The sequence below is a fragment of the Schistocerca americana genome, chromosome 5 (genome assembly GCF_021461395.2).
Source record: "Schistocerca americana isolate TAMUIC-IGC-003095 chromosome 5, iqSchAmer2.1, whole genome shotgun sequence".
In the NCBI taxonomy this organism is placed as follows: domain Eukaryota; kingdom Metazoa; phylum Arthropoda; class Insecta; order Orthoptera; family Acrididae; genus Schistocerca; species Schistocerca americana.
This window is the reverse complement of record NC_060123.1, coordinates 683,889,406-683,910,853: the sequence shown is the minus strand read 5'-3', so window position 1 is coordinate 683,910,853 and position 21,448 is coordinate 683,889,406. Positions and strand designations below refer to the sequence as shown.

Genomic DNA, 21,448 nt, shown 5'->3' with positions numbered 1-21,448 from the left:
GGGATCAAACTGCTGAAGTCATCGGTCACTAGACTTACACGCTACTTAAACTAACTTAAACTAGCTGATGCTAAGAACAACGCACACACCCATGCCTCGAACCGCGCGGTCACTCTGCGCGGCATTGCGAATGGTGCCCTGTGGTACAGCCGTCCATAATGCATTCATTTGATACTGCCTACACCTCCTTCAAAGTTAGCCTGTGGTTGTTGGCACTAGGTCACAGCACCGCACCCATCGTTCCAACGTGTCCCGCCCATTTGCGATTGGCTACAAGTCTCGTGATCTGGTGGGCCGTGACAAAAGGATGACATCATGTGACACGAAGAAGGCACGTGTTCGTGCAGAAACGTGTGGTCGTGCATTGTCTTGCTGAAAGATGGCATTTGGACTGTTGTACAGAAAGGGTATGGCTACGGGTTGGAGGACGCCATTCACGTAGGTCACACTGCTCACAGGGTACTGGACATGCACCAACTGTGATTTGTGGCTGTTCGCAATAGCAGCTGACACCATAAGGCCTTGATTTGGCGCTGTATGTTTCGTGCGAATGCAGTCACTGTGACGCCACTCTCCTGCCTGCGGCAAACCAAAATGCGGCCACCAGTTTCAAACAAAAAGAAACTGGATTCGTCTGAAAACACCAGCTGATGCCATTCCTGTCCCTAGTGACGTCTTTCCATACACCATTGACGTCTAGCATGTTTCTGCACAATTGCCAAAGGTAGGCGGAGGAGTGGGGTACGCGCACGTAACCCATGCCGTAGTAAACCTTGACGGACTGTCACCCCTGATAGTGTACGATCTGTTCCACTGTTACGCCAGAGACTAGGAGAACGCAGATATGTCCTGCAATGCCATTCGGATGAGGTGTCGATCTTCTCGTGGAGTGGTCTGGGTGGTGTGACGTAACACATATCGTCGTGTTCTACGGCCTTCCGTGAAGCATTCTGCACACACCACGCGTTGCACTGCCTAGACTCTTTGCCCCACCCGAGCAGCAATATTCCGCATAGATATCTCATTCTATGATGCCAATAATGGGCCCTCTCTCAAACTCAGTGATCTGACAGTACGGTTCGCGTATACGTCTGCGAGGCGTTCTACACGTTTGCTCAAGTCACGCTGGTCCATTACCTTTTGTGTGTAGCGACAACGAGGTACATTTTACAGGCAGGTGGTGTTGCGTTGCGAAATCGATGTTGGCCTTGAACCCGCATCCCTACATGGTTCAGATGCTAATCATTTCCGCAGTGTGTACTAACGTACATGTCCTTTGAAAATTAAGGTCCTATCTCTAGTCATTCAAGGTGTTGTGTTGTTTCTGGACACTAGTGTAATTGGAGAATCTGATGATGATCGAAGTAAAGTGGACATAAAATGCAAAACTGCAGTAGCAAGACAATCGTAACTGAATAGGTACTCTGCCAGACGAAAAGAAGCATCTAGAAGTGAGATTGACTGGGTATGTATGTAACTTCAGCGATTACAAAATCGATAAATAACTTCACAGTAAGAGATGAATTATCGTAAGATTTTGCACCCTGGGTGCGTGCACTAATTCCACTGGCAGAAGTGTCACATGGCCTCTGGATCCTCTCCTGCGTGCGGCACTCTGGTCCTCAGCTGTTGTCATGAACAGTTGACATCCCAGGTACCAGCATTGGAGCGGAGTTAACGTACGAGTTGGTCACACACCAGTTCTATCGGGGACAGATCTGGAGATACTGCGGGTATTTCTAGTATCTCAGTATCACGTAGACAGTTCGCAGAGACTCGTGCAGTGTGTGGACGAGCAGTTTTCTGGCTGAAAAGTGATACTACTATACAGTAGCGTGTGAGTCAACACATGAGGACACCGGATGTCCCTGAGGTACCGTTGTGCCCCCTTAGTTCCCTGAATCACTACCTTCCGTGACCTAAAGTCGTATTCGACGGCTCCCCTCACCATGATGTCAGGAGTAACGCGTGTGTATATCTCCACCGGCCGCGGTGGCCGAGCGGTTCTAGCCGTTCAGTCCGGAGCCGCGAGACTGCTACGGTCGCAGGTTCGAATCCTGCCTCGGGCATGGATGTGTGTGATGCCCTTAGGTTTAAGTAGTTCTAAGTTCTAGGGGACTGATGACCTCAGATGTTGTCCCATAGTGCTCAGAGCCATTTGTATATCTCCTATGAAAGTGACAGAATGGGAGCTCTCCCCAGGTCGTCACCGTCGTCGCCCACGTTGTCACCCGGGGTAGTGCAGAGCATCCGTTGATCGCTGAACGCACTGTTAAACCATTCGTCAGCAGTCGACGTTTCCTGGTCATGAGACCACTCCAAAAGCGGCCGTTTTACTTGTGGACTTAACGGCAGCCTCTTCAAGGGACAGAAATTCGCTGGTCCGGCTGTTCCAGTGACCAGCCCTTGGCTGAGCCTGATCCAGAGCGTTACAGATAGCCCATTTCTTGTTTTTCGATGCAGCCGCAAATGCGGAGGGGTTACGATGTGTTCGGTACCCAGCACGGTGACTCTCCCCTGACGAGACGTGGGCGACCTGATGCTTAGTGACGGGTGTGCCTGAACTCACATTGCCACGCAGTCGAACGTGGGCTACTGTCACATCCGAAACTTGGATATTCCACGGTTCGACCAGCCAGCCAAACGAAGCCGCACAATGAGGCACCTTTCACTGTCAAATGCTGACACCGCTATCTGGCACGTGTACGCGGCATGCCCGTATCTTTAACGCTGATCGCTCTATACCTGAAGCAGTTCACACTCCTTATATTCCGTACCAGGCTTGGTAACAACCGTAAACAAGAATAACACTGATGCACTCTGTCCATTATGACTGTCAAGGACAACTGTAATCTTACCACTTATATAGCCGCCAATGGTGTGTAAGTCTATGAAGTTACAGATATAACTGCCCATTCCTTCTAGCCAGTTTTCTTGTATGGCAGTATACTGCCATAGATAACGTAAAGGTAGGTATTAGGAACTATTTTCTGAAGACACGTGTCTGCCTTGTAGGAAGTGAAACGTGACCAGCAAACGGTACCGACGCAAATAGAAGCATTTGAAATCTGAGGCTATAGAAAAATTTTGAAGATTCGTCAGTAGGTAGACCTGATAATTAATAAAGAGTTACTGAACGGGATCACGGAGAAATGAGATTTATGACACTATTTCACTAAAAGACAGGGGACAAGCTGGGGCATCAAGAAATAGGTAGGTGGTTATTTGACAAAAATGTGGGATCATGGACTGACTACAGTAAACGTTTTCAAATTGCTGAAATTTGCAATAGTTACACAGAGAATAGTTACACCATAGCTAGCGAGGAGAGCTGCATCAAACCAGTCATTGGGTTGAAGATCAGAAAAACTAAGTTCAGTGAAAATTTCGGACGTAGAGAGAAGTTTCACCGAGGAACAGGCACCAAAATGCGTGCCGTAGCTACTTTGCCCAAAAGAAGACACCTGAAGCTGAAATGTGTTCATGATGCAACACTAGGCAGCAAGAATAGAGTCACTTGCTCCATGCCGGCCAGCATGAACTCCTAAAACAGCTGTTACCAACCAGTTTAGCTGTGCATATTGAGGTCGCAGGCTCGAATCCTGCCTCGGGCATGGATGTGTGTGATGTCCTTAGGTTAGTTAGGTTTAAGTAGTTCTAAGTTCTAGGGGACTGATGACCACAGTAGTTAAGTCCCATAGTGCTCAGAGCCATTTTTTTGTGCATATTACCCATTTTGTAAAAAATGCATGTAACTAAATACAAAAGGGGAATAACACACACACACACACACACACACACACACACACACACACACACACACACGCGCGCGCAATAAGGATGGAAAAATGTTAACATTATTTATATATTATATTAACTTAGCTGTTACAAATAGTTGAAAACTCAAAACCAAGAGGTCGTTGTTAAAAAGATCGCAACGGAATTTTGGACATTGTTTGTCACTCACGAGACAATCGGCGTCTGTATTAAATCCGGTAATTTTAACCTGAAATCGCTATCTACATTAAGTCTATTCCTGTACATATTTTTCAGAAAATGTGAAGTTGGAAAGGCTCGTTCATATTGATAGTTTCTCGAAAAGCGCACCAAGTGCCTCAGTGAACAGTAGTTCAGCAATATCTCCAAGGGGGGCTGTGCGAAATGCTGTAGTGGCTAACGTCCCCAACTCGGTTCGAGGGACACTGGTTCAGCATTCTGGTCAGCCACCCTCATACCGGTTTACTGCGGTCACTCAGGTCCCTCCGTGCAAATTCCTGGATGGCTGCTTAAAATGGCTATGAACCGCCTTCCCCTTGAGTACTAAAGCATCCGAACAAAGCTGCATCTCTCATTATCTTCGTTGTGGATGGGACGCATAACACCAAGCGCAGTCTGTAGGGGTGTAGATTTCTAGCCGCCTTATAGCACACGATAATAGTAATCTTCAAAATTAAAAAAAATACTGACTCCCTTTTAGCACTTTCTTATAATCCATTGTATCTATCTGGTAAAAAAACACTGTAGGTTTTGACATAACAGAGTTAGCCACATCATTGTGACTGGTATAAGGTAGCGATAGGGAATTTCAACCGTATATTTCCTTCTTTACTTCCTGACCTTGACGATTAACTAGTAAAACTCCTGAAACTATCGATAATTTTTATCTTGCCTTCGACTCTCGACCACCGCTCACGGCTCAGTAACATGACGCGCACGGCCCACGGGTTGGGCAGCGCCGTCCGAAAACGTCGGACATGTAGAACCGAACTCCCGCTCTTCTCAAATGACATTCTGAAAATCCAGACTTGCTGAGAGTCAGGAGGGTTCAAAAAGATTCTGACTTCAACGAGTCAATTATTAATGAAAATATGTCCATACAGTGTATCAAACGAAGTTTGTGACGTGATGGACAGTTTCTTGGATGGAGACTCGTTGACATACGTATAAATAATCTTTATGGCACAGCTTAACTAACGGATAGGGTCGGGTGATAGGACACATCACGAGGAGTCAAACAGTACGTACTGTGGCTGTGGAGGGCGGCGTGGAGAGATAAAAAATGTGGAGGTAGATCAAGACTTGTTTGCATTAACCCAGATAAGGCAGAATTTATGTGTAAAATGCATGTTTGAACCATCAGATGTTTCTATTTTAAACCCAAATTTTACCTGTTTCGGACCTGAACCATCTTCACGGATGAAGGTTTAAAATGGCTTGAGGCACCATATGCAGTACTGCTCTGTATACATTTAGAATTCCGATGTAGATGAACATGAAATGGGAGATATGATACTGCGTGAAGAGTTTGGCAGAGCACTGATAGACCTAAGTCGAAACAAGGCTCGGGAGTAGACAACATTCCATTAGACTTACTGAAAGCCCTGGGAGAGCCAGTCCTGACAAAGCTCTACCATGTGGTGAGCAAGATGTATGAGAGAAGCGAAATACCCTCAGACTTCAAGAAGAATATAATAATTCCAATCCCAAAGAAAGCAGGTATTGACAGTTGTGAAAATTACCGAACAATCAGTTTCATAAGTCACGGCTGCAAAATACTAACGCGAATGGAAAACTGGCAGAAGCCGACCTCGGGGAGGTTAGTTTGGATTCCATAGAAACACTAGAACACGTGAGGCAATACTGACCCTACGACTTATCTTAGGAGAGAGATTAAGTAAAGGCTAACCTACATTTCTAGCATTTGTAGACCTAGAGAAAGCTTTTCACAATGTTGACTGGAATACTCTCTTTCAAATTCTGAAGGTGGTAACGGTAAATTACAGGGAGCGAAAGGCTATTTACAATTTGTACAGAAACCAGATGGCGGTTATAAATGTCGAGGGATATGAAAGGGAAGCAGTGGTTGGGAAGGGAGTGAGACAGGGCTGTAGCCTATCCAGGATGTTATGCAATCTTTGTATTAAGCAAGCAGTAAAGGAAACAAAAGAAAAATTCGGAGTAGGTATTAAAATCCATGGAGAAGAAATAAAAACTTTGAGGTTCGCCGATGACATTGTAATTCTGTCAGAGACAGCTAAGGACTTGGAAGAGCAGTTGAACATAATGGACAGTGTCTTGAAAGGAGGATATAAGATGAACATCAACAAAAGCAAAACGAGGATAATGGAATGTAGTCGAATTAAATCGGGTGATGCTGAGGGAATTAGATTACGAAATGAGACACTCTAAGTAGGAAAGGAGTTTTGCTATTTGGGGAGCAAAATAACTGATGATGGTCGAAGTAGAGAGGGTATAAAATGTAGACTGGCAATGGGAAGGAAAGCGTTTCTGAAGAAGAGAAATTTGTTAACATCGATTATAGATTTAAGCGTCAGAAAGTCGTTTCTGAAAGTATCTGTATGGAGTGTAGCCATGTATGGAAGTGAAACATGGACGATAAATAGTTTGGACAAGAAGTGAATAGAAGCTTTTGAAATGTGGTGCTACAGAATAATGCTGAAGATTAGATGGGTAGATCACATAAGTAATGAGGAGATATTGAACAGAATTGGGGAGAAGAGATATTTGTGACACAACGTGACTAGAAGAAGGGATCGGTTGGTAGGACATGTTCTGAGGCATCAAGGGATCACCAATTTAGTGTTGGAGGGCAGCGTGGAGGGTAAAAATCGTAGACGAAGACCAAGAGATGAATACACTAAGCAGATTCAGAAGGATGTATGTTGCAGTAGGTACTGGGAGATGAAGAAGCTTGCACAGGGCAGAGTAGCATGGAGAGCTGCATCAAACCAGTCTCAGGACTGAAGGGCACAACAACAATAACATTTCTATAATACAAATCTGCGCCGATACATTGTACTTACCCGTTAAATAGGTCAGACAGATAGCATATTTAGCAAACCCTGCTTTCTCATGCACAAAGAATGATGCTCGAAGCCGCATATCCAGACACTCTGGGATGATGATGGCACTGAAACAGAGGATGACACGCGTAAAGCTGAAATACTAAACATCTTTTTCCAAAGCTGTTTCACAGAGGAAGACCGCACTGTAGTACCTTCTCTAAATCTCGCACGAACCTCGAAATAAGTGTCCAAGGAATAGAAAAGCAACTGAAATCACTCAACAGAGGAACATCCACTGGACCTGACGGGATACCAATTCGATTCTAGACAGAGTACGCGAAAGAATTTGCCCCCCCTTCTAACAGCCGTGTACCGCTAGTCTCTAGAGGAATGGAAGGTTGCAAATGATTGGAAAAGAGCCAGGTAGTCCCAGTCTTCAAGAAGGGTCGTCGAGCAGATGCGCAAAACTATATACCTATAGCTCTGCATCGATCTGTTGTAGAATTTTAGAACGTGTTTTTTGCTCGCTTATCATGTCATTTCTGGAAACCCAGAATCTACTCTGTAGGAATCATGGATTCCGGAAACAGCGATCGTGTGAGACCCAACTCGCTTTATTTGTTCATGAGACCCAGAGAATATTAGATACTGGCTCCCAGGTAGATGCCATTTTCCTTGACATCCGGAAGTCGCTCGACACAGTTCCGCACTGTCGCCTGTTAAACAAAGTGAGAGCCTAGGGAATATCAGACCAGCTGTGTGACTGGATTCAAGAGTTTTTAGCAAACAGCACACAGCATGTTGTTCTCAATGGAGAGACGTCTACAACGTTAAAGTAATCTCTGAAGTGCCAGAGAGGAGTGTTATGGGACCATTGCTTTTCACAATATATATAAATGACCTAGTAGATAGTGTCGGAAGTTCCATGCGGCTTTTCGCGGATGATGCTGTAGTATACAGAGAAGTCGCAGCATTAGAAAATTGCAGTGAAATGCAGGAAGATCTGCAGCGGTTAGGCATTTGGTGCAGGGAGTGGCAACTGACCCTTAACATACACAAATGTAACGTATTGCGAATACATAGAAAGAAGGATCCTTTATTGTATGATTTTATGATAGCAGAACAAACACTGGTAGCAGTTACTTCTGTAAAGTATCTGGGAGTATGGGTACGGAAAGATTTGAAGTGGAATGATCATATAAAATTAATAGTTGGTAAGGCGCGTGCCAGGTTGAGATTCATTGGAAGAGTCCTTAGAAAATGTAGTCCATCAACAAAGGAGGTGGCTTACAAAGCACTCGTTCGACCTATACTTGAGTATTGCTCATCAGTGTGGGATACGTACTAGATCGGGTTGACAGAGGAGATAGAGAAGATCGAAAGAAGAGCGGCGCGTTTCGTCACAGGGTTATTTGGTAAGCGTGATAGCGTTACGGGGATGTTTAGCAAACTCAAGTGGCAGACTCTGGTAGAGAGGCGCTCTGCATCGCGGTGTACCTTGCTCGCCAGGTTTCGAGAGGGTGCGTTTCTGGATGAGGTATCGAATATATTGCATCCCCCTACTTATACCTCCCGAGGAGATCACGAATGCAAAATTAGAGAGATTCGGGCGCGCACGGAGACTTTCCGGCAGTAGTTCTTCCCGCAAACCATACGCGACTGGAACAGAAAAGGGAGGGTATGACAGTGGCACGTAAAGTGCCCTCCGCTACACACCATCGGGTAGCTTGCAGAGCATAAATGTAGATGTAGATGTTGATGCTATCTCAGCAATGAAAATTACAACGTATCTTTCAATAATGGCATGAGGCAGTTGGATGAAATGTGTACTAATGTCATCTGTTGGTAGATAGAATAAAGAGGTAGTATGTCCTGGAGGACAGTGGCTGCATCTGGGTTAAGCAGTTTCATATGGATATTTGTTGCAGTAGACTTGTGGTGATGAAGAGCTTTGATTTTCGTTATTCTCTTTGAGGTGGAAGCCTTAAAGTGTTAAACTGGCCACCTGCTAGAGCCACTCTGCCAGACTGGCTGGTGGCTGCAGAGTGGACCCCCCGTGGGCAGTGCTCGCGGCTACACTAGGAGCTGGACTAGTGCCGGCTGGCCAGGTGCGTGTGTTCTGGCAAAGAGGGAGGCACGGCGGCGGCGTTTAGCCGACTGATAGCCGTGCATCAGTCATGTAACAGCGTTCCGCACTCGACGGTGGCCGTGAAAAAGTCAGCGGCTGCATCGCCGCTGATTGACGCGTGTCGCGGCCGCTGCGTCAGCGGCTATCTGCCGCCTGAATAACAGAGCGCCGGCGCTGCTGTTATTTCTAAAACGGCGCCGTTGGGGGAGACAGCAGGCGTCAGGCATCGCGGGAGTCTGACACAGTGGAAATTTCAGTGATATTGGGCCAAGCCTCGTATTGTCAAAAATGTTGCAACGTACCGGCCATTTCTTCCGGTGACCTTAATGACGTTGACGGTGATTATATGCATTTGCATGTTGCACACCCATTTGCATATTTGGCTCCTTTCCACTGGTTATTGCGTACTTTAACTAAAAACTAGTGGCGATGAGTATTTTTGCCCAATGTTTACTATACACTACTGGCCATAAGAATTGCTACACCACGAAGATGTGCTACAGACGCGAAATGTAACCGACTGAAAGAAGCTGCAGGGATATGCAAATGATAAGCTTTTCAGAGCATTCACACAAGGTTGGCGCCGGTGGAGACACCTACAACGTGCTGACATGAGGTAAGTTTCCAACCGATTTCTCAAACACAAACAGCACTTGACCGGCGTTGCCTGGTGAAACGTTGTTGTGATGCCTCGTGTAAGGAGGAGAAATGCCTACCATCACGTTTCCGACTTTGATAAAGGTCGGATCGTAGCCTATCGCGATTGCGGTTTATCGTATCGCGACATTGCTGCTCGTGTTGGTCGAGATCCAATGACTGCTAGCAGAATATGGAACCGGTGGCTTCAGAAGGTTAATACGGAACGCCGTGCTAACTCTAAACGACCTCGTATCACTAGCTGTCGAGATGACAGGCATGTTATCCGCATGGCTGTAGCGGATCGTGCAGCCACGTCTCGATCCCTGAGTCAATTGATGGGGACGTTTCCAAGACAACAACCATCTGCACGAACAGTTCGACGACGTTTGCAACAGCATGGACTATCAGCTCGGAGACCATGGCTGCGGTTACCCTTGACTCTGCATCACAGACAGGAGCGCCTGCGATGGGGTACTCAACGACGAACCTGGGTGCACGAATGGCAAAACGTCATTTTTTCGGATGAATCCAGGTTCTGTTTACAGCATCATGATGGTCGCATCCGTGTTTGGCGACATCACGGTGAAGGCACATTGGAAGTGTGTATTCGTCATTGCCATTCTGGCGTATCACCCGGCGTGATGGTACGGGGTGCCATTGGTTACACGTCTCGGTCACCTCTTGTTCGCACTAACGTCCATTTGAACAGTGGACGTTACATTTCAGATGTGTTACGACCCGTAGCTCTACCCTTCATTCGATCCCTGCGAAATCCTACATTTCAGCAGGATAATGCACAACCGTATGTTTCAGGTAATGTACGGGCCTTTCTGGATACAGAAAATGTTCGACTGCTGCACTGGCCAGCACATTCTCCAGATCTCTCACCAGTTGAAAACGGCTGGTCAATGGTGGCCGAGCACCTGGCTCGTCACAATACGCCAGTCACTACTCTTGATGAACTGTGGTATCGTGTTGAAGCTGCATGGGCAGCTGTACCAGTACACGCCATCCAAGCTCTGTTTCACTCAATGCCCAGGCCCATCAAGGCCGTTATTACGGCCAGAGGTGGTTGTTCTGGGTACTGATTTCTCAGGATCTATGCACGCAAATTGCGTGAAAACATAATCACATGTCAGTTCTAGTATAATATATTTGTCCAATGAATACCCGTTAGCTCCCTACTTAGCACTCATATACAACCGCTCGCTCACCGATAGATCTGTACCTACAGATTGGAAAATTGTGCAGGTCGCACCAGTGTTTAAGAAGGGTAGTAGGAGTAATCCATCTAACTACAGACCTATATCATTGACGTCTTTTTGCAGTGGGGTTTTGGAGCATATACTGTATTCAAACATTATGAATAAAAAAATGGTTCAAATGGCTCTGACCACTATGGGACTTAACTACTGAGGTCATCAGTCCCCTAGAACTTAGAACTACTTAAACCTAACTAACCTAAGGACATCACACACATCCATGCCCGAGGCAGGATTCGAACCTGCGACCGTAGCGGTCACGCGGTTCCAAACTGACGCGCTTAGATCCGCACGGCCACACCGGCCGGCCATTATGAATCACCTCGAAGGGGACGTATTTCTAGATTTCCGGAAAGCTTTTTACACCGTTCCTCACAAGCGACTTCTAATCAAGCTGCGAGCCTATGGGGTATCGTCTCAGTTGTGAGACTGGATTCGTGACTTCCTGTCCGGAAGGTCGCAATTCGTAGTAATAGACGGCAAATCATCGAGTAAAACCGAAGTCGTATCAGGTGTTCCCCAGGGAAGCGTCCTGGGACCTCTGCTGTTCCTGATCTATATAAATCTGAGAAGTTGTCTTAGGTTGTTCGCAGATGATGCTGTAATTTACCGTCTAGTAAGGTCATCCGAAGCCCAGTATCAGTTGCAAAGTGATTTAGAAAAGATTGCTGTATGGCGCGGCAGGTGGCAGTTGACGCTAAATAACGAAAAGTGTGAGGTGATCCAATGAGTTCCAAAAGAAATCCGTTGGAATTCGATTACTCGATAAATACACTCCTGGAAATGGAAAAAAGAACACATTGACACCGGTGTGTCAGACCCACCATACTTGCTCAGGACACTGCGAGAGGGCTGTACAAGCAATGATCACACGCACGGCACAGCGGACACACCAGGAACCGCGGTGTTGGCCGTCGAATGGCGCTAGCTGCGCAGCATTTGTGCACCGCCGCCGTCAGTGTCAGCCAGTTTGCCGTGGCATACGGAGCTCCATCGCAGTCTTTAACACTGGTAGCATGCCGCGACAGCGTGGACGTGAACCATACGTGCAGTTGACGGACTTTGAGCGAAGGCGTATAGTGGGCATGCTGGAGGCCGGGTGGACGTACCGCCGAATTGCTCAACACGTGGGGCGTGAGGTCTCTACAGTACATCGATGTTGTCGCCAGTGGTCGGCGGAAGGTGGACGTGCCCGTCGACCTGGGACCGGACCGCAGCGACGCACGGATGCACGCCAAGACCGTAGGATCCTACGCAGTGCCGTAGGGGACCGCACCGCCACTTCCCAGCAAATTAGGGACACTGTTGCTCCTGGGGTATCGGCGAGGACCATTCGCAACCGTCTCCATGAAGCTGGGCTGCGGTCCCGCACACCGTTAGGCCGTCTTCCGCTCACACCCCAACATCGTGCAGCCCGCCTCCAGTGGTGTCGCGACAGGCGTGAATGGAGGGACGAATGGAGACGTGTCGCCTTCAGCGATGAGAGTCGCTTCTGCCTTGGTGCCAATGATGGTCGTATGCGTGTTTGGCGCCGTGCAGGTGAGCGCCACAATCAGGACTGCATACGACCGAGGCACACAGGGCCAACACCCGGCATCATGGTGTGGGGAGCGATCTCCTACACTGGCCGTACACCACTGGTGATCGTCGAGGGGACACTGAATAGTGCACGGTACATCCAAACCGTCATCGAACCCATCGTTCTACCATTCCTAGACCGGCAAGGGAACTTGCTGTTCCAACAGGACAATGCACGTCCGCATGTATCCCGTGCCACCCAACGTGCTCTAGAAGGTGTAAGTCAACTACCCTGGCCAGCAAGATCTCCGGATCTGTCCCCCATTGAGCATGTTTGGGACTGGATGAAGCGTCGTCTCACGCGGTCTGCACGTCCAGCACGAACGCTGGTCCAACTGAGGCGCCAGGTGGAAATGGCATGGCAAGCCGTTCCACAGGACTACATCCAGCATCTCTACGATCGTCTCCATGGGAGAATAGCAGCCTGCATTGCTGCGAAAGGTGGATATACACTGTACTAGTGCCGACATTGTGTATGCTCTGTTGCCTGTGTCTAGGTGCCTGTGGTTCTGTCAGTGTGATCATGTGATGTATCTGACCCCAGGAATGTGTCAATAAAGTTTCCCCTTCCTGGGACAATGAATTCACGGTGTTCTTATTTCAATTTCCAGGAGTGTAGTACAATTCTCAAGGCTGTCAATTGAACTAAGTGCCTGGGTGTTAAAATTAGGAACAACTTCAGTTGGAAAGACCACATAGATAATATTGTGGGGAAGGCGAGCCAAATGTTGCGTTTCATTGGCAGGACACTTAGAAGATGCAATAAGTCCACTAAAGAGACAGCCTACACTACACTCGTTCGTCCTCTGTTAGAATATTGCTGCGCGGTGTGGGATCCTTACCAGGTGGGATTGACGGAGGACATCGAAAGGGTGCAAAAAAGGGCAGCTTGTTTTGTATTATCACGTAGTATTGGAGAGAGTGTGGCAGATATGATACGCGAATTGGGATGGATGTAATTACAGCAAAGAGGTTTTTCATCGCGGCGAGATCTATTTGCGAAATTTCTGTCACCAACTTTCTCTTCCGAATGCGAAAATATTTTGTTGAGCTCAACCTACATAGGTAGGAATGATCATCAAAATAAAATAAGAGAAATCAGAGCTCGAACAGAAAGGTTTAGGTGTTCGTTTTTACCGCGCGCTGTTCGGGAGTGGAATGGTAGAGAGATAGTATGATTGTGGTTCGACGAACCCTCTGCCAAGCACTTAAATGTGAATTGCAGAGTAGTCATGTAGATGTAGATGTGGATCATCTGCATTTCTTCTTGCTGTAGTAATTTTAATGGCCAGTAGTGTATTTAGCGGCCTACAAAGAACTTGAAATAGTAACTGATTCTACGATGGCCAGATTTGTGAATGAGGGTGTTTGAAAAACATTTCCAGAATCTTCTGCGGATGAAAGGATGTTAGTGTTTATCTGAGTTCCTGCTTCCTATATGGTCAAAGCATGAAAAGCCCTCAGAGCCTTTTATCCCAATTTAATGCGTGTGACATGCGTTGCTCATGGAGTACATAGCCTCGTTGAAGAAGTACGTTCCAAGTTTGTGAATTTAAAAAAAACTCATTTCACCCACAAAGAAAGTCCCTTTGAAGGCTCCTGCTCGCATCAAGACCTACAAATAAAAACTACCAAATGTGCCTTTACCTCCGGAACCAGTTGTAAGCCGTTGGGGTCGGTGGGTCGAATCTGTGTTCTTTTACAATGAACATTTTGAGGCCACTACAGGAGCAGTAAACAACTTCGATACTGCAGATGCTTTGGCAGTTTTGACTTTGAGAAATAATGCACGCAGCAACTACCATGTTTTTCTTAATCATTGCATATTTCGTCAAATTTAATGCTTTTTAAGCATTTTTCACGTATATTTACAGGCACACTTTGGGGTTATTATGACGCATATAATCCAGTCCCTAGTGATTACTAACAACGGCCTCGCCGCAGCGGATACACCTGAAGTTAAGCGCTGTCTAGCGTGGTCGGTGCCTGAATGGGTGACCATCCAGGCCGCCATGCGCTGTTGCCATTTTTCGGGGTGCACTCAGCCTCGTGATGCCAATTGAGGAGGTACTCGACCGAATAGTAGCGGCTTCAGTCAAGAATTCCATCATTACGACAGGGAGAGCGGTGTGCTGACCCCACGCCCGTCCTATCCACATCCTCCGCTGAGGATGACTCGGCGGTCGGATGGTCCCGATGGGCTACTTGTGGCCTGTAGACGGAGTGGGTTTAGTTATTGCAAACGAAAAACTCGTAAGGAAAATATTTCAAAGTTTTAGACATTTTTGCAGGTGACCTTCCTCAATATACTTGTGGTTCGTTCAATTCATTGTATCTACAGTTTGTTTCACAATTCATGTTACACGTTTCTAGACATAGTAGAGGGGATTTAGCACATTAATTTTAACATAGAACACATGTCCTGAAACGTCATCCAACTCTACAGAGCGTCAAGTTATAAGCACTGGCTCCTGTAAATGTATGTATATACAGGGTGACTATGTGATGAAGCTACAACGTTTCGAGAATGATGGGGGAGGATATATGCATCAATGTGCGGAAATAGTCTCTGTACCTAAAAGGAATGAGTCGCAAGTTAAAAGCGAAAATACAACTGCTTATATTCTAAGCGCCAAAGAAAGTGGTATAGGCGTGGTTGGCTCTGAGTACTATGGGACTTAACTTCTGAGGTCATCAGTCCCCTAGAACTTAGAACTACTTAAACATAACTAACCTAAGGACATCACACACACCCATGCCTGAGGCAGGATTCGAACCTGCGACCGTAGCGGTCGCGCGGTTCCAGCCTGTAGCGCCAGGAACCGCTCGGCCACTCAGGCCGGCGGTATAGGCGTGCTTATTCAATTACAGAGATAAGTAAACAGGCAGAATACGGCGCTGCGATAGGCAACAAGTATCTGGCGCAGTTGTTAGATCAGTTACTGCTGCTACAATGGCAGGTTATCAAGACTTTGAATGTGGTGCTATAGGCGGCGCACGAACGATTGGACACATCACCTCCGAGGTAGCGATCAAGCGGGGATTTTTCCCGTACGACCATTCTCGAGTGTACGGTGAATATCAGGAATCCGGTGAAATATCAAATCTCCGACATCACTGCGGCCGGGAAAAGATCCTGCAAGATCGGGACGAACGACGACTGAAGAGAATCGTTCAAACTGAGCGAATGTGCAACCCTTACGCAAATTGCTGCACATTTCAGTGCTGGCGATCAACAAATGTCAGCGTGCGAACCATTCAACGAAACATATCGACAAGGGCTTTCGGAGCCGAAGGCCCCTATCGTGTACCCTTGATGAATGCATGACATAAAGCCTTACGCCTCGCCTGGGACCGTCAACATCGACATTCGACTGTTGATGAATGGAAACATATTGCCTCATCGGACGTATCTCGTTTCAGACTGTATCGAGCGAATCGACTTGCACAGATATGGAGACAACCTAACGAATCCATGGACCCTGCATGTCAGCATGGAACTGTTTAAGCTGGTGGAGGCTCGGTAGTGGTGTGGGGCGTGTGCAATTGGAGTGATATGGGGCCTCTGATACTTCTGGATACGACTTTGACAGTTGATACATACGTAAGTATCCTGACTGATCTCCTGCTTCATCCATTGTGCATCCCGACTGACATCGGCAATTTAAGCGGGACAATGCGACACCCCGCACGTCCAGAATTTTTGCAGAGTGGCTCCAGGAACACTCGTCCGAGTTTAAACACTTCCGCTGGGAACCGAACGTTATTGATCATATCTGAGATGCCATGCAACGCGCTGTTCAGAGGAGATCTTCACTGCCTCGTACTTTTACGGATTTATGGACAGCCCTGCATGATTCATGGTGTCAATTCCATCCAGCACTACTTCAGAGATTAGTCGAGTCCACGGCACGTTGTGCTGCGGTACTTCTGCGTGTTCGTAAGGCCCATATACGGTATTAGGCACATGTACCAGTTTCTTTGGTTCTCTTCTGTAGCTCCTCAGGTATGCGTTTTAGAGACCATGTTCTCTGGACACTTTTTCCTTGTTTTAGTCTATATTACCATCTCTGAATGTTGCCTATCCCATAATCATAGCAACAAGTCTACCAGTACATGTATTCCGCTGTCAGAAACATCAGAACGGTTTTCGCTTGTGACATTCGACATGTTCGTTTCTCTTAGAGACACCAGTATCTCAAACTGATACATGTATCCTACTCCATTATCCCGGAAATTTTGTAATATATATATATAAGTTGATTCCGTGATGATATTACAATATATATATATATATATATATATATATATATATATATATATATATATATATATATATATATATACAGGGTGTTTCAAAAATGACCGGTATATTTGAAACGGCAACAAAAACTAAACGAGCAGCGATAGAAATACACCGTTTGTTGCAATATGCTTGAGACAACAGTACATTTTCAGGCGGACAAACTTTCGAAATTACAGTAGTTACAATTTTCAACAACAGATGGCGCTGCAAGTGATGTGAAAGATATAGAAGACAACGCAGTCTGTTGGTGCGCCATTCTGTACGTCGTATTTCTGCTGTAAGCGTGTGCTGTTCACAACGTGCAAGTGTGCTGTAGACAACATGGTTTATTCCTTAGAACAGAGGATTTTTCTGGTGTTGGAATTTCACCGCCTAGAACACAGTGTTGTTGCAACAAGATGAAGTTTTCAACGGAGGTTTAATGTAACCAAAGGACCGAAAAGCGATACAATAAAGGATCTGTTTGAAAAATTTCAACGGACTGGGAACGTGACGGATGAACGTGCTGGATAGGTAGGGCGACCGCATACGGCAACCACAGAGGGCAACGCGCAGCTAGTGCAGTAGGTGATCCAACAGCGGCCTCGGGTTTCCGTTCACCGTGTTGCAGCTGCGGTCCAAATGACGCCAACGTCCACGTATCGTCTCATGCGCCAGAGTTTACACCTCTATCCATACAAAATTCAAACGTGGCAACCCCTCAGCGCCACTACCATTGCTGCACGAGAGACATTCGCTAACGATATAGTGCACAGGATTGATGACGGCGGCCCGCATCTCGTGGTCGTGCGGTAGCGTTCTCGCTTCCCACGCCCGGGTTCCCGGGTTCGATTCCCGGCGGGGTCAGGGATTTTCTCTGCCTCGTGATGGCTGGGTGTTGTGTGCTGTCCTTAGGTTAGTTAGGTTTAAGTAGTTCTAAGTTCTAGGGGACTTATGACCACAGCAGTTGAGTCCCATAGTGCTCAGAGCCATTTTTTTTTTGATGACGGCGATATGCATGTGGGCAGCATTTGGTTTACTGACGAAGCTTATTTTTACCTGGACGGCTTCGTCAATAAACAGAACTGGCGCATATGGGGAACCGAAAAGCCCCATGTTGCAGTCCCGTCGTCCCTGCATCCACAAAAAGTACTGGTCTGGGCCGCCATTTCTTCCAAAGGAATCATTGGCCCATTTTTCAGATCCAAAACGATTACTGCATCACTCTATCTGGACATTCTTCGTGAATTTGTGGCGGTACAAACTGCCTTAGACGACGCTGCGAACACCTCGTGGTTTATGCAAGATTGTGCCCGGCCACATCGCACGGCCGACGTCTTTAATTTCCTGAATGAATATTTCGATGATCGTGTGATTGCTTTGGGCTATCTGCAACATACAGGAGGCGGCGTGGATTGGCCTCCCTATTCGCCAGACATGAACCCCTGTGACTTCTTTCTGTGGGGACACTTGAAAGACCAGGTGTACCGCCAGAATTCAGAAACAATTGAACAGCTGAAGCAGTACATCTCATCTGCATGTGAAGCCATTCCGCCAGACACGTTGTCAAAGGTTTCGGGTAATTTCATTCAGAGACTACGCCATATTATTGCTATGCATGGTGGATATGTGGAAAATATCGTACTATAGAGTTTCCCAGACCGCAGCGCCATCTGTTGTTGAAAATTGTAACTACTGTATTTTCGAAAGTTTGTCTGCCTGAAAATGTACTGTTGTCCCAAGCATATTGCAACAAACGGTGTATTTCTATCGCTGCTCGTTTAGTTTTTATTGCCGTTTCAAATATACCAGTCATTTTTGAAACACCCTATATATATATATATATATATATATATATATATATATATATATATATATATATATATAGGGTGAGTCACCTAACGTTACCGCTGGTTATATTTCGTAAACCACATCAAATACTGACGAATCGATTCCACAGACCGAACGTGAGGAGAGGGGCTAGTGTAATTGGTTAATACAAACCATAAAAAAATGCACGGAAGTATGTTTTTTAACTCAAACCTACGTTTTTTTAAATGGAACCCCGTTAGTTTTGTTAGCACATCTGAACATATAAACAAATACGCAATCAGTGTCGTTTGTTGCATTGTAAAATGTTAATTACATCCGGAGATACTGTAACCTAAAGTTGACGCATGAGTACCACTCCTCCGCTGTTCGATCGTGTGTATCGGAGAGCGTCGAATTACGTAGGGATCCAAAGGGAACGGTGATGGACCTTAGGTACAGAAGAGACTGGAACAGCACATTACGTCCACATGCTAACACCTTTTTATTGGTCTTTTTCACTAACGCACATGTACATTACCATGAGGGGTGAGGTACACGTTCGACGGTCGTTTCACAGGACGTGGAGGACGCATAAACTGGCCAGCCCGTTCTCCTGATCTTACACCTCTGGACTTCTTTCTGTGGGGTACGTTACAGGAGAATGTGTACATGTCTACTGAAGATAAGCAGGTTTGTGAGGCAATAGTTGAAAGGAAAGGGATAGGACAGGAAGACAGAGATGATTCAGGAATCAGTGATTATGGATTGTCATTAGATAGCCCATTAGCACATTCAACCAGTTATCCCAAGACACCGGGACAAACGACGAGAAATAAGTCAGTTTCAGAAGATGCAGATAAGTGGTCAATGTTGATAAACTTGATAAAGGAAAATGACGCATCATTAGAGAAAGGTTTCAGAGAATCGTTAAAGAAAGGTTTACAAGAAAATAACGCATCACTAAAGGAAGATTTACGAGAATCATTAGAGAAGGGTTCACAAGAAACAAGAGAATCACTAAAGGGTTTACAAGAAAATAACGCATCATTAGAGAAAGGTTTACAAGAAGCTAGAGAAAGGGAAGAAATATTCCGCAAATCGTTAAAGGAAGATTTACAAGAAACTATAGCACAAGAGATCAAAACATCGCAGATGAAGATGGAATATAATCTGAAGAAGGAAATGCAGGAGTTACAAGAACGACTGAAGATGGACATCGACGAGAGAGAGAGGAAGCTACAGAAGAGCGTACACCAAGTCCAGGGAGACGTGGAGAAGATGGAAGGAAAGTTGACAAAAAAGATAGAAGACGATGTTGAAGAAACTAAAGCCGAATTGGGAGAAAGGATCGTCGAGGTGACGCAGGTGCAGAAACAATGCAATGATGCAGTCAAGGGGATAGGAGATAGGCAAAACCAACTGGCTGTCAATCTGAGAAATGCTATAGCCGTGCAACGAGAAGAGGATAACAAGAGGGTTGCAATGGAGGTCAGGCAATTACAACAGGGAGTGCAGGAATTGGAGAGCAAGACAGAAGAAATTGATAAACGAATTAGCAATGCCACTTTAACCGTTGGGGAAGGTAGAGTAGTCACCTTGATGAGCAGTGATAGTCGGTACGTCCAAAATAATACAGGGCAGAAATTTAGACCGAAAGAAGGGTTGCACCCAATGATATTTATGAAATGGTTAAAAGGAGTTTTCCCAGCACATCTTAAAGACTCAGACATGATTCAGTTTGCAATAGAGAGAATGGAAGGTGAGGCCTTCACTTGGGGAGTCAGGAAGAAGGAAGGGACTACTAGTTATGATCAGTTTGAAGGAGAATTCTTGAAGAAATACTGGTCCAAAAGTCATCAGTGTGCAGCAATTGAGGACCTACTCCACCGCAAGTCACTTAGTACATGGAGAGGAACGTTGAGAGAGTTTGCGAACATTTGTGGGAATTGAACGAGACCTTGGAACAACCCCTGAGTGATGACGTAATGATATCAGCGATAAAAAGAAGAATGAGCCGGAGAATGCAAGAAACTGTATCCGGGAGCCTAATTAAAGATAGGGAGGCCTTGATGGAAATACTGGAACAGTTGGAATCTGTTCGATCACAGGAACACAGTCAAGCTAATGATCAAAACCGAGGGGGGAGTAATGACCCAAGGAATCATTTTGGTAATTCGGCTAATTATAGAGGAAGAGGTGGTGGCCATAGGTACAGGAACCATGGTGGTGAACGGCAATGGAGAAATTGATTGGAGAAGGAGTGAAGAACCAAGAGATCATGAGAGAGGATGGGATAGGCCAATGAATGACACAGTGCATATAGAAGAGGCGGAGAGACTGGAAAGCTGAATGACACTCCAGATGAGGTTCGGTCAGGAGTGAGAGCTACAAGGACCAGAGTAAACCTACTAAGACACGACAATGGTGGAGATCTGAGAGAAGATCTACTGGAGGAAAGAAGTGGGATTCCCAAAGAACCCATGCTACCCATGATAGGGATCAAGCTATGTGGACTGAATATCGAGGCATTAGTCGATACAGGAAGTGAAGCATGTGCAGTATACAAGAGGTTATATGAACAGATACTAAAAGCAAATATTAGCTTGCCTAGTTTCCCGGTGAGTGGAGTGAGAATTGTGAACGCATTGGGTGCAAGGAGTAAACCTATTAAAGAACAAGTGTTGATTACCTTCGAGATAGAGGGAGAAGAATACAAAGCAACATTTTTGGTGGTGGCCGGATTGAACACATCAATTATTTTAGGGATAGACGGGTTGAATGAGGTTGATGCAGAAGTGAGTTTTGATGAAGATACTATCAAGGTCAAAGCAAGAAAGGGAGAAGAGAAGAGATTAAAGTTTGCTGAGGGGAGTGCAATCGAAGAAGAGGAGGAATTCAGAAGGATAAATTTGTGTCATGAAGAGGAACCCGCCATGGG

At 46.0% G+C, this 21,448-nt stretch overlaps 1 protein-coding gene across 1 annotated transcript; it reads left to right on the top strand.

The window, feature by feature from the left end:
• Nucleotides 1-19,179: 19,179 nt before the first annotated feature.
• LOC124616633 (probable DNA double-strand break repair Rad50 ATPase) lies at nucleotides 19,180-20,460 on the top strand. The gene has a single exon (XM_047144959.1). The coding sequence runs from the start codon at nucleotides 19,180-19,182 to the stop codon at nucleotides 20,458-20,460; it is 1,281 nt and encodes a 426-aa protein (XP_047000915.1).
• The last annotated feature ends 988 nt before the right edge of the window (nucleotides 20,461-21,448 follow it).

Coding starts and splice junctions, on each gene's coding strand:
- LOC124616633 (XM_047144959.1), top strand. CDS start 19,180: ATGTCTACTGAAGATAAGCAGGTTTGTGAGGCAATAGTTGAAAGGAAA.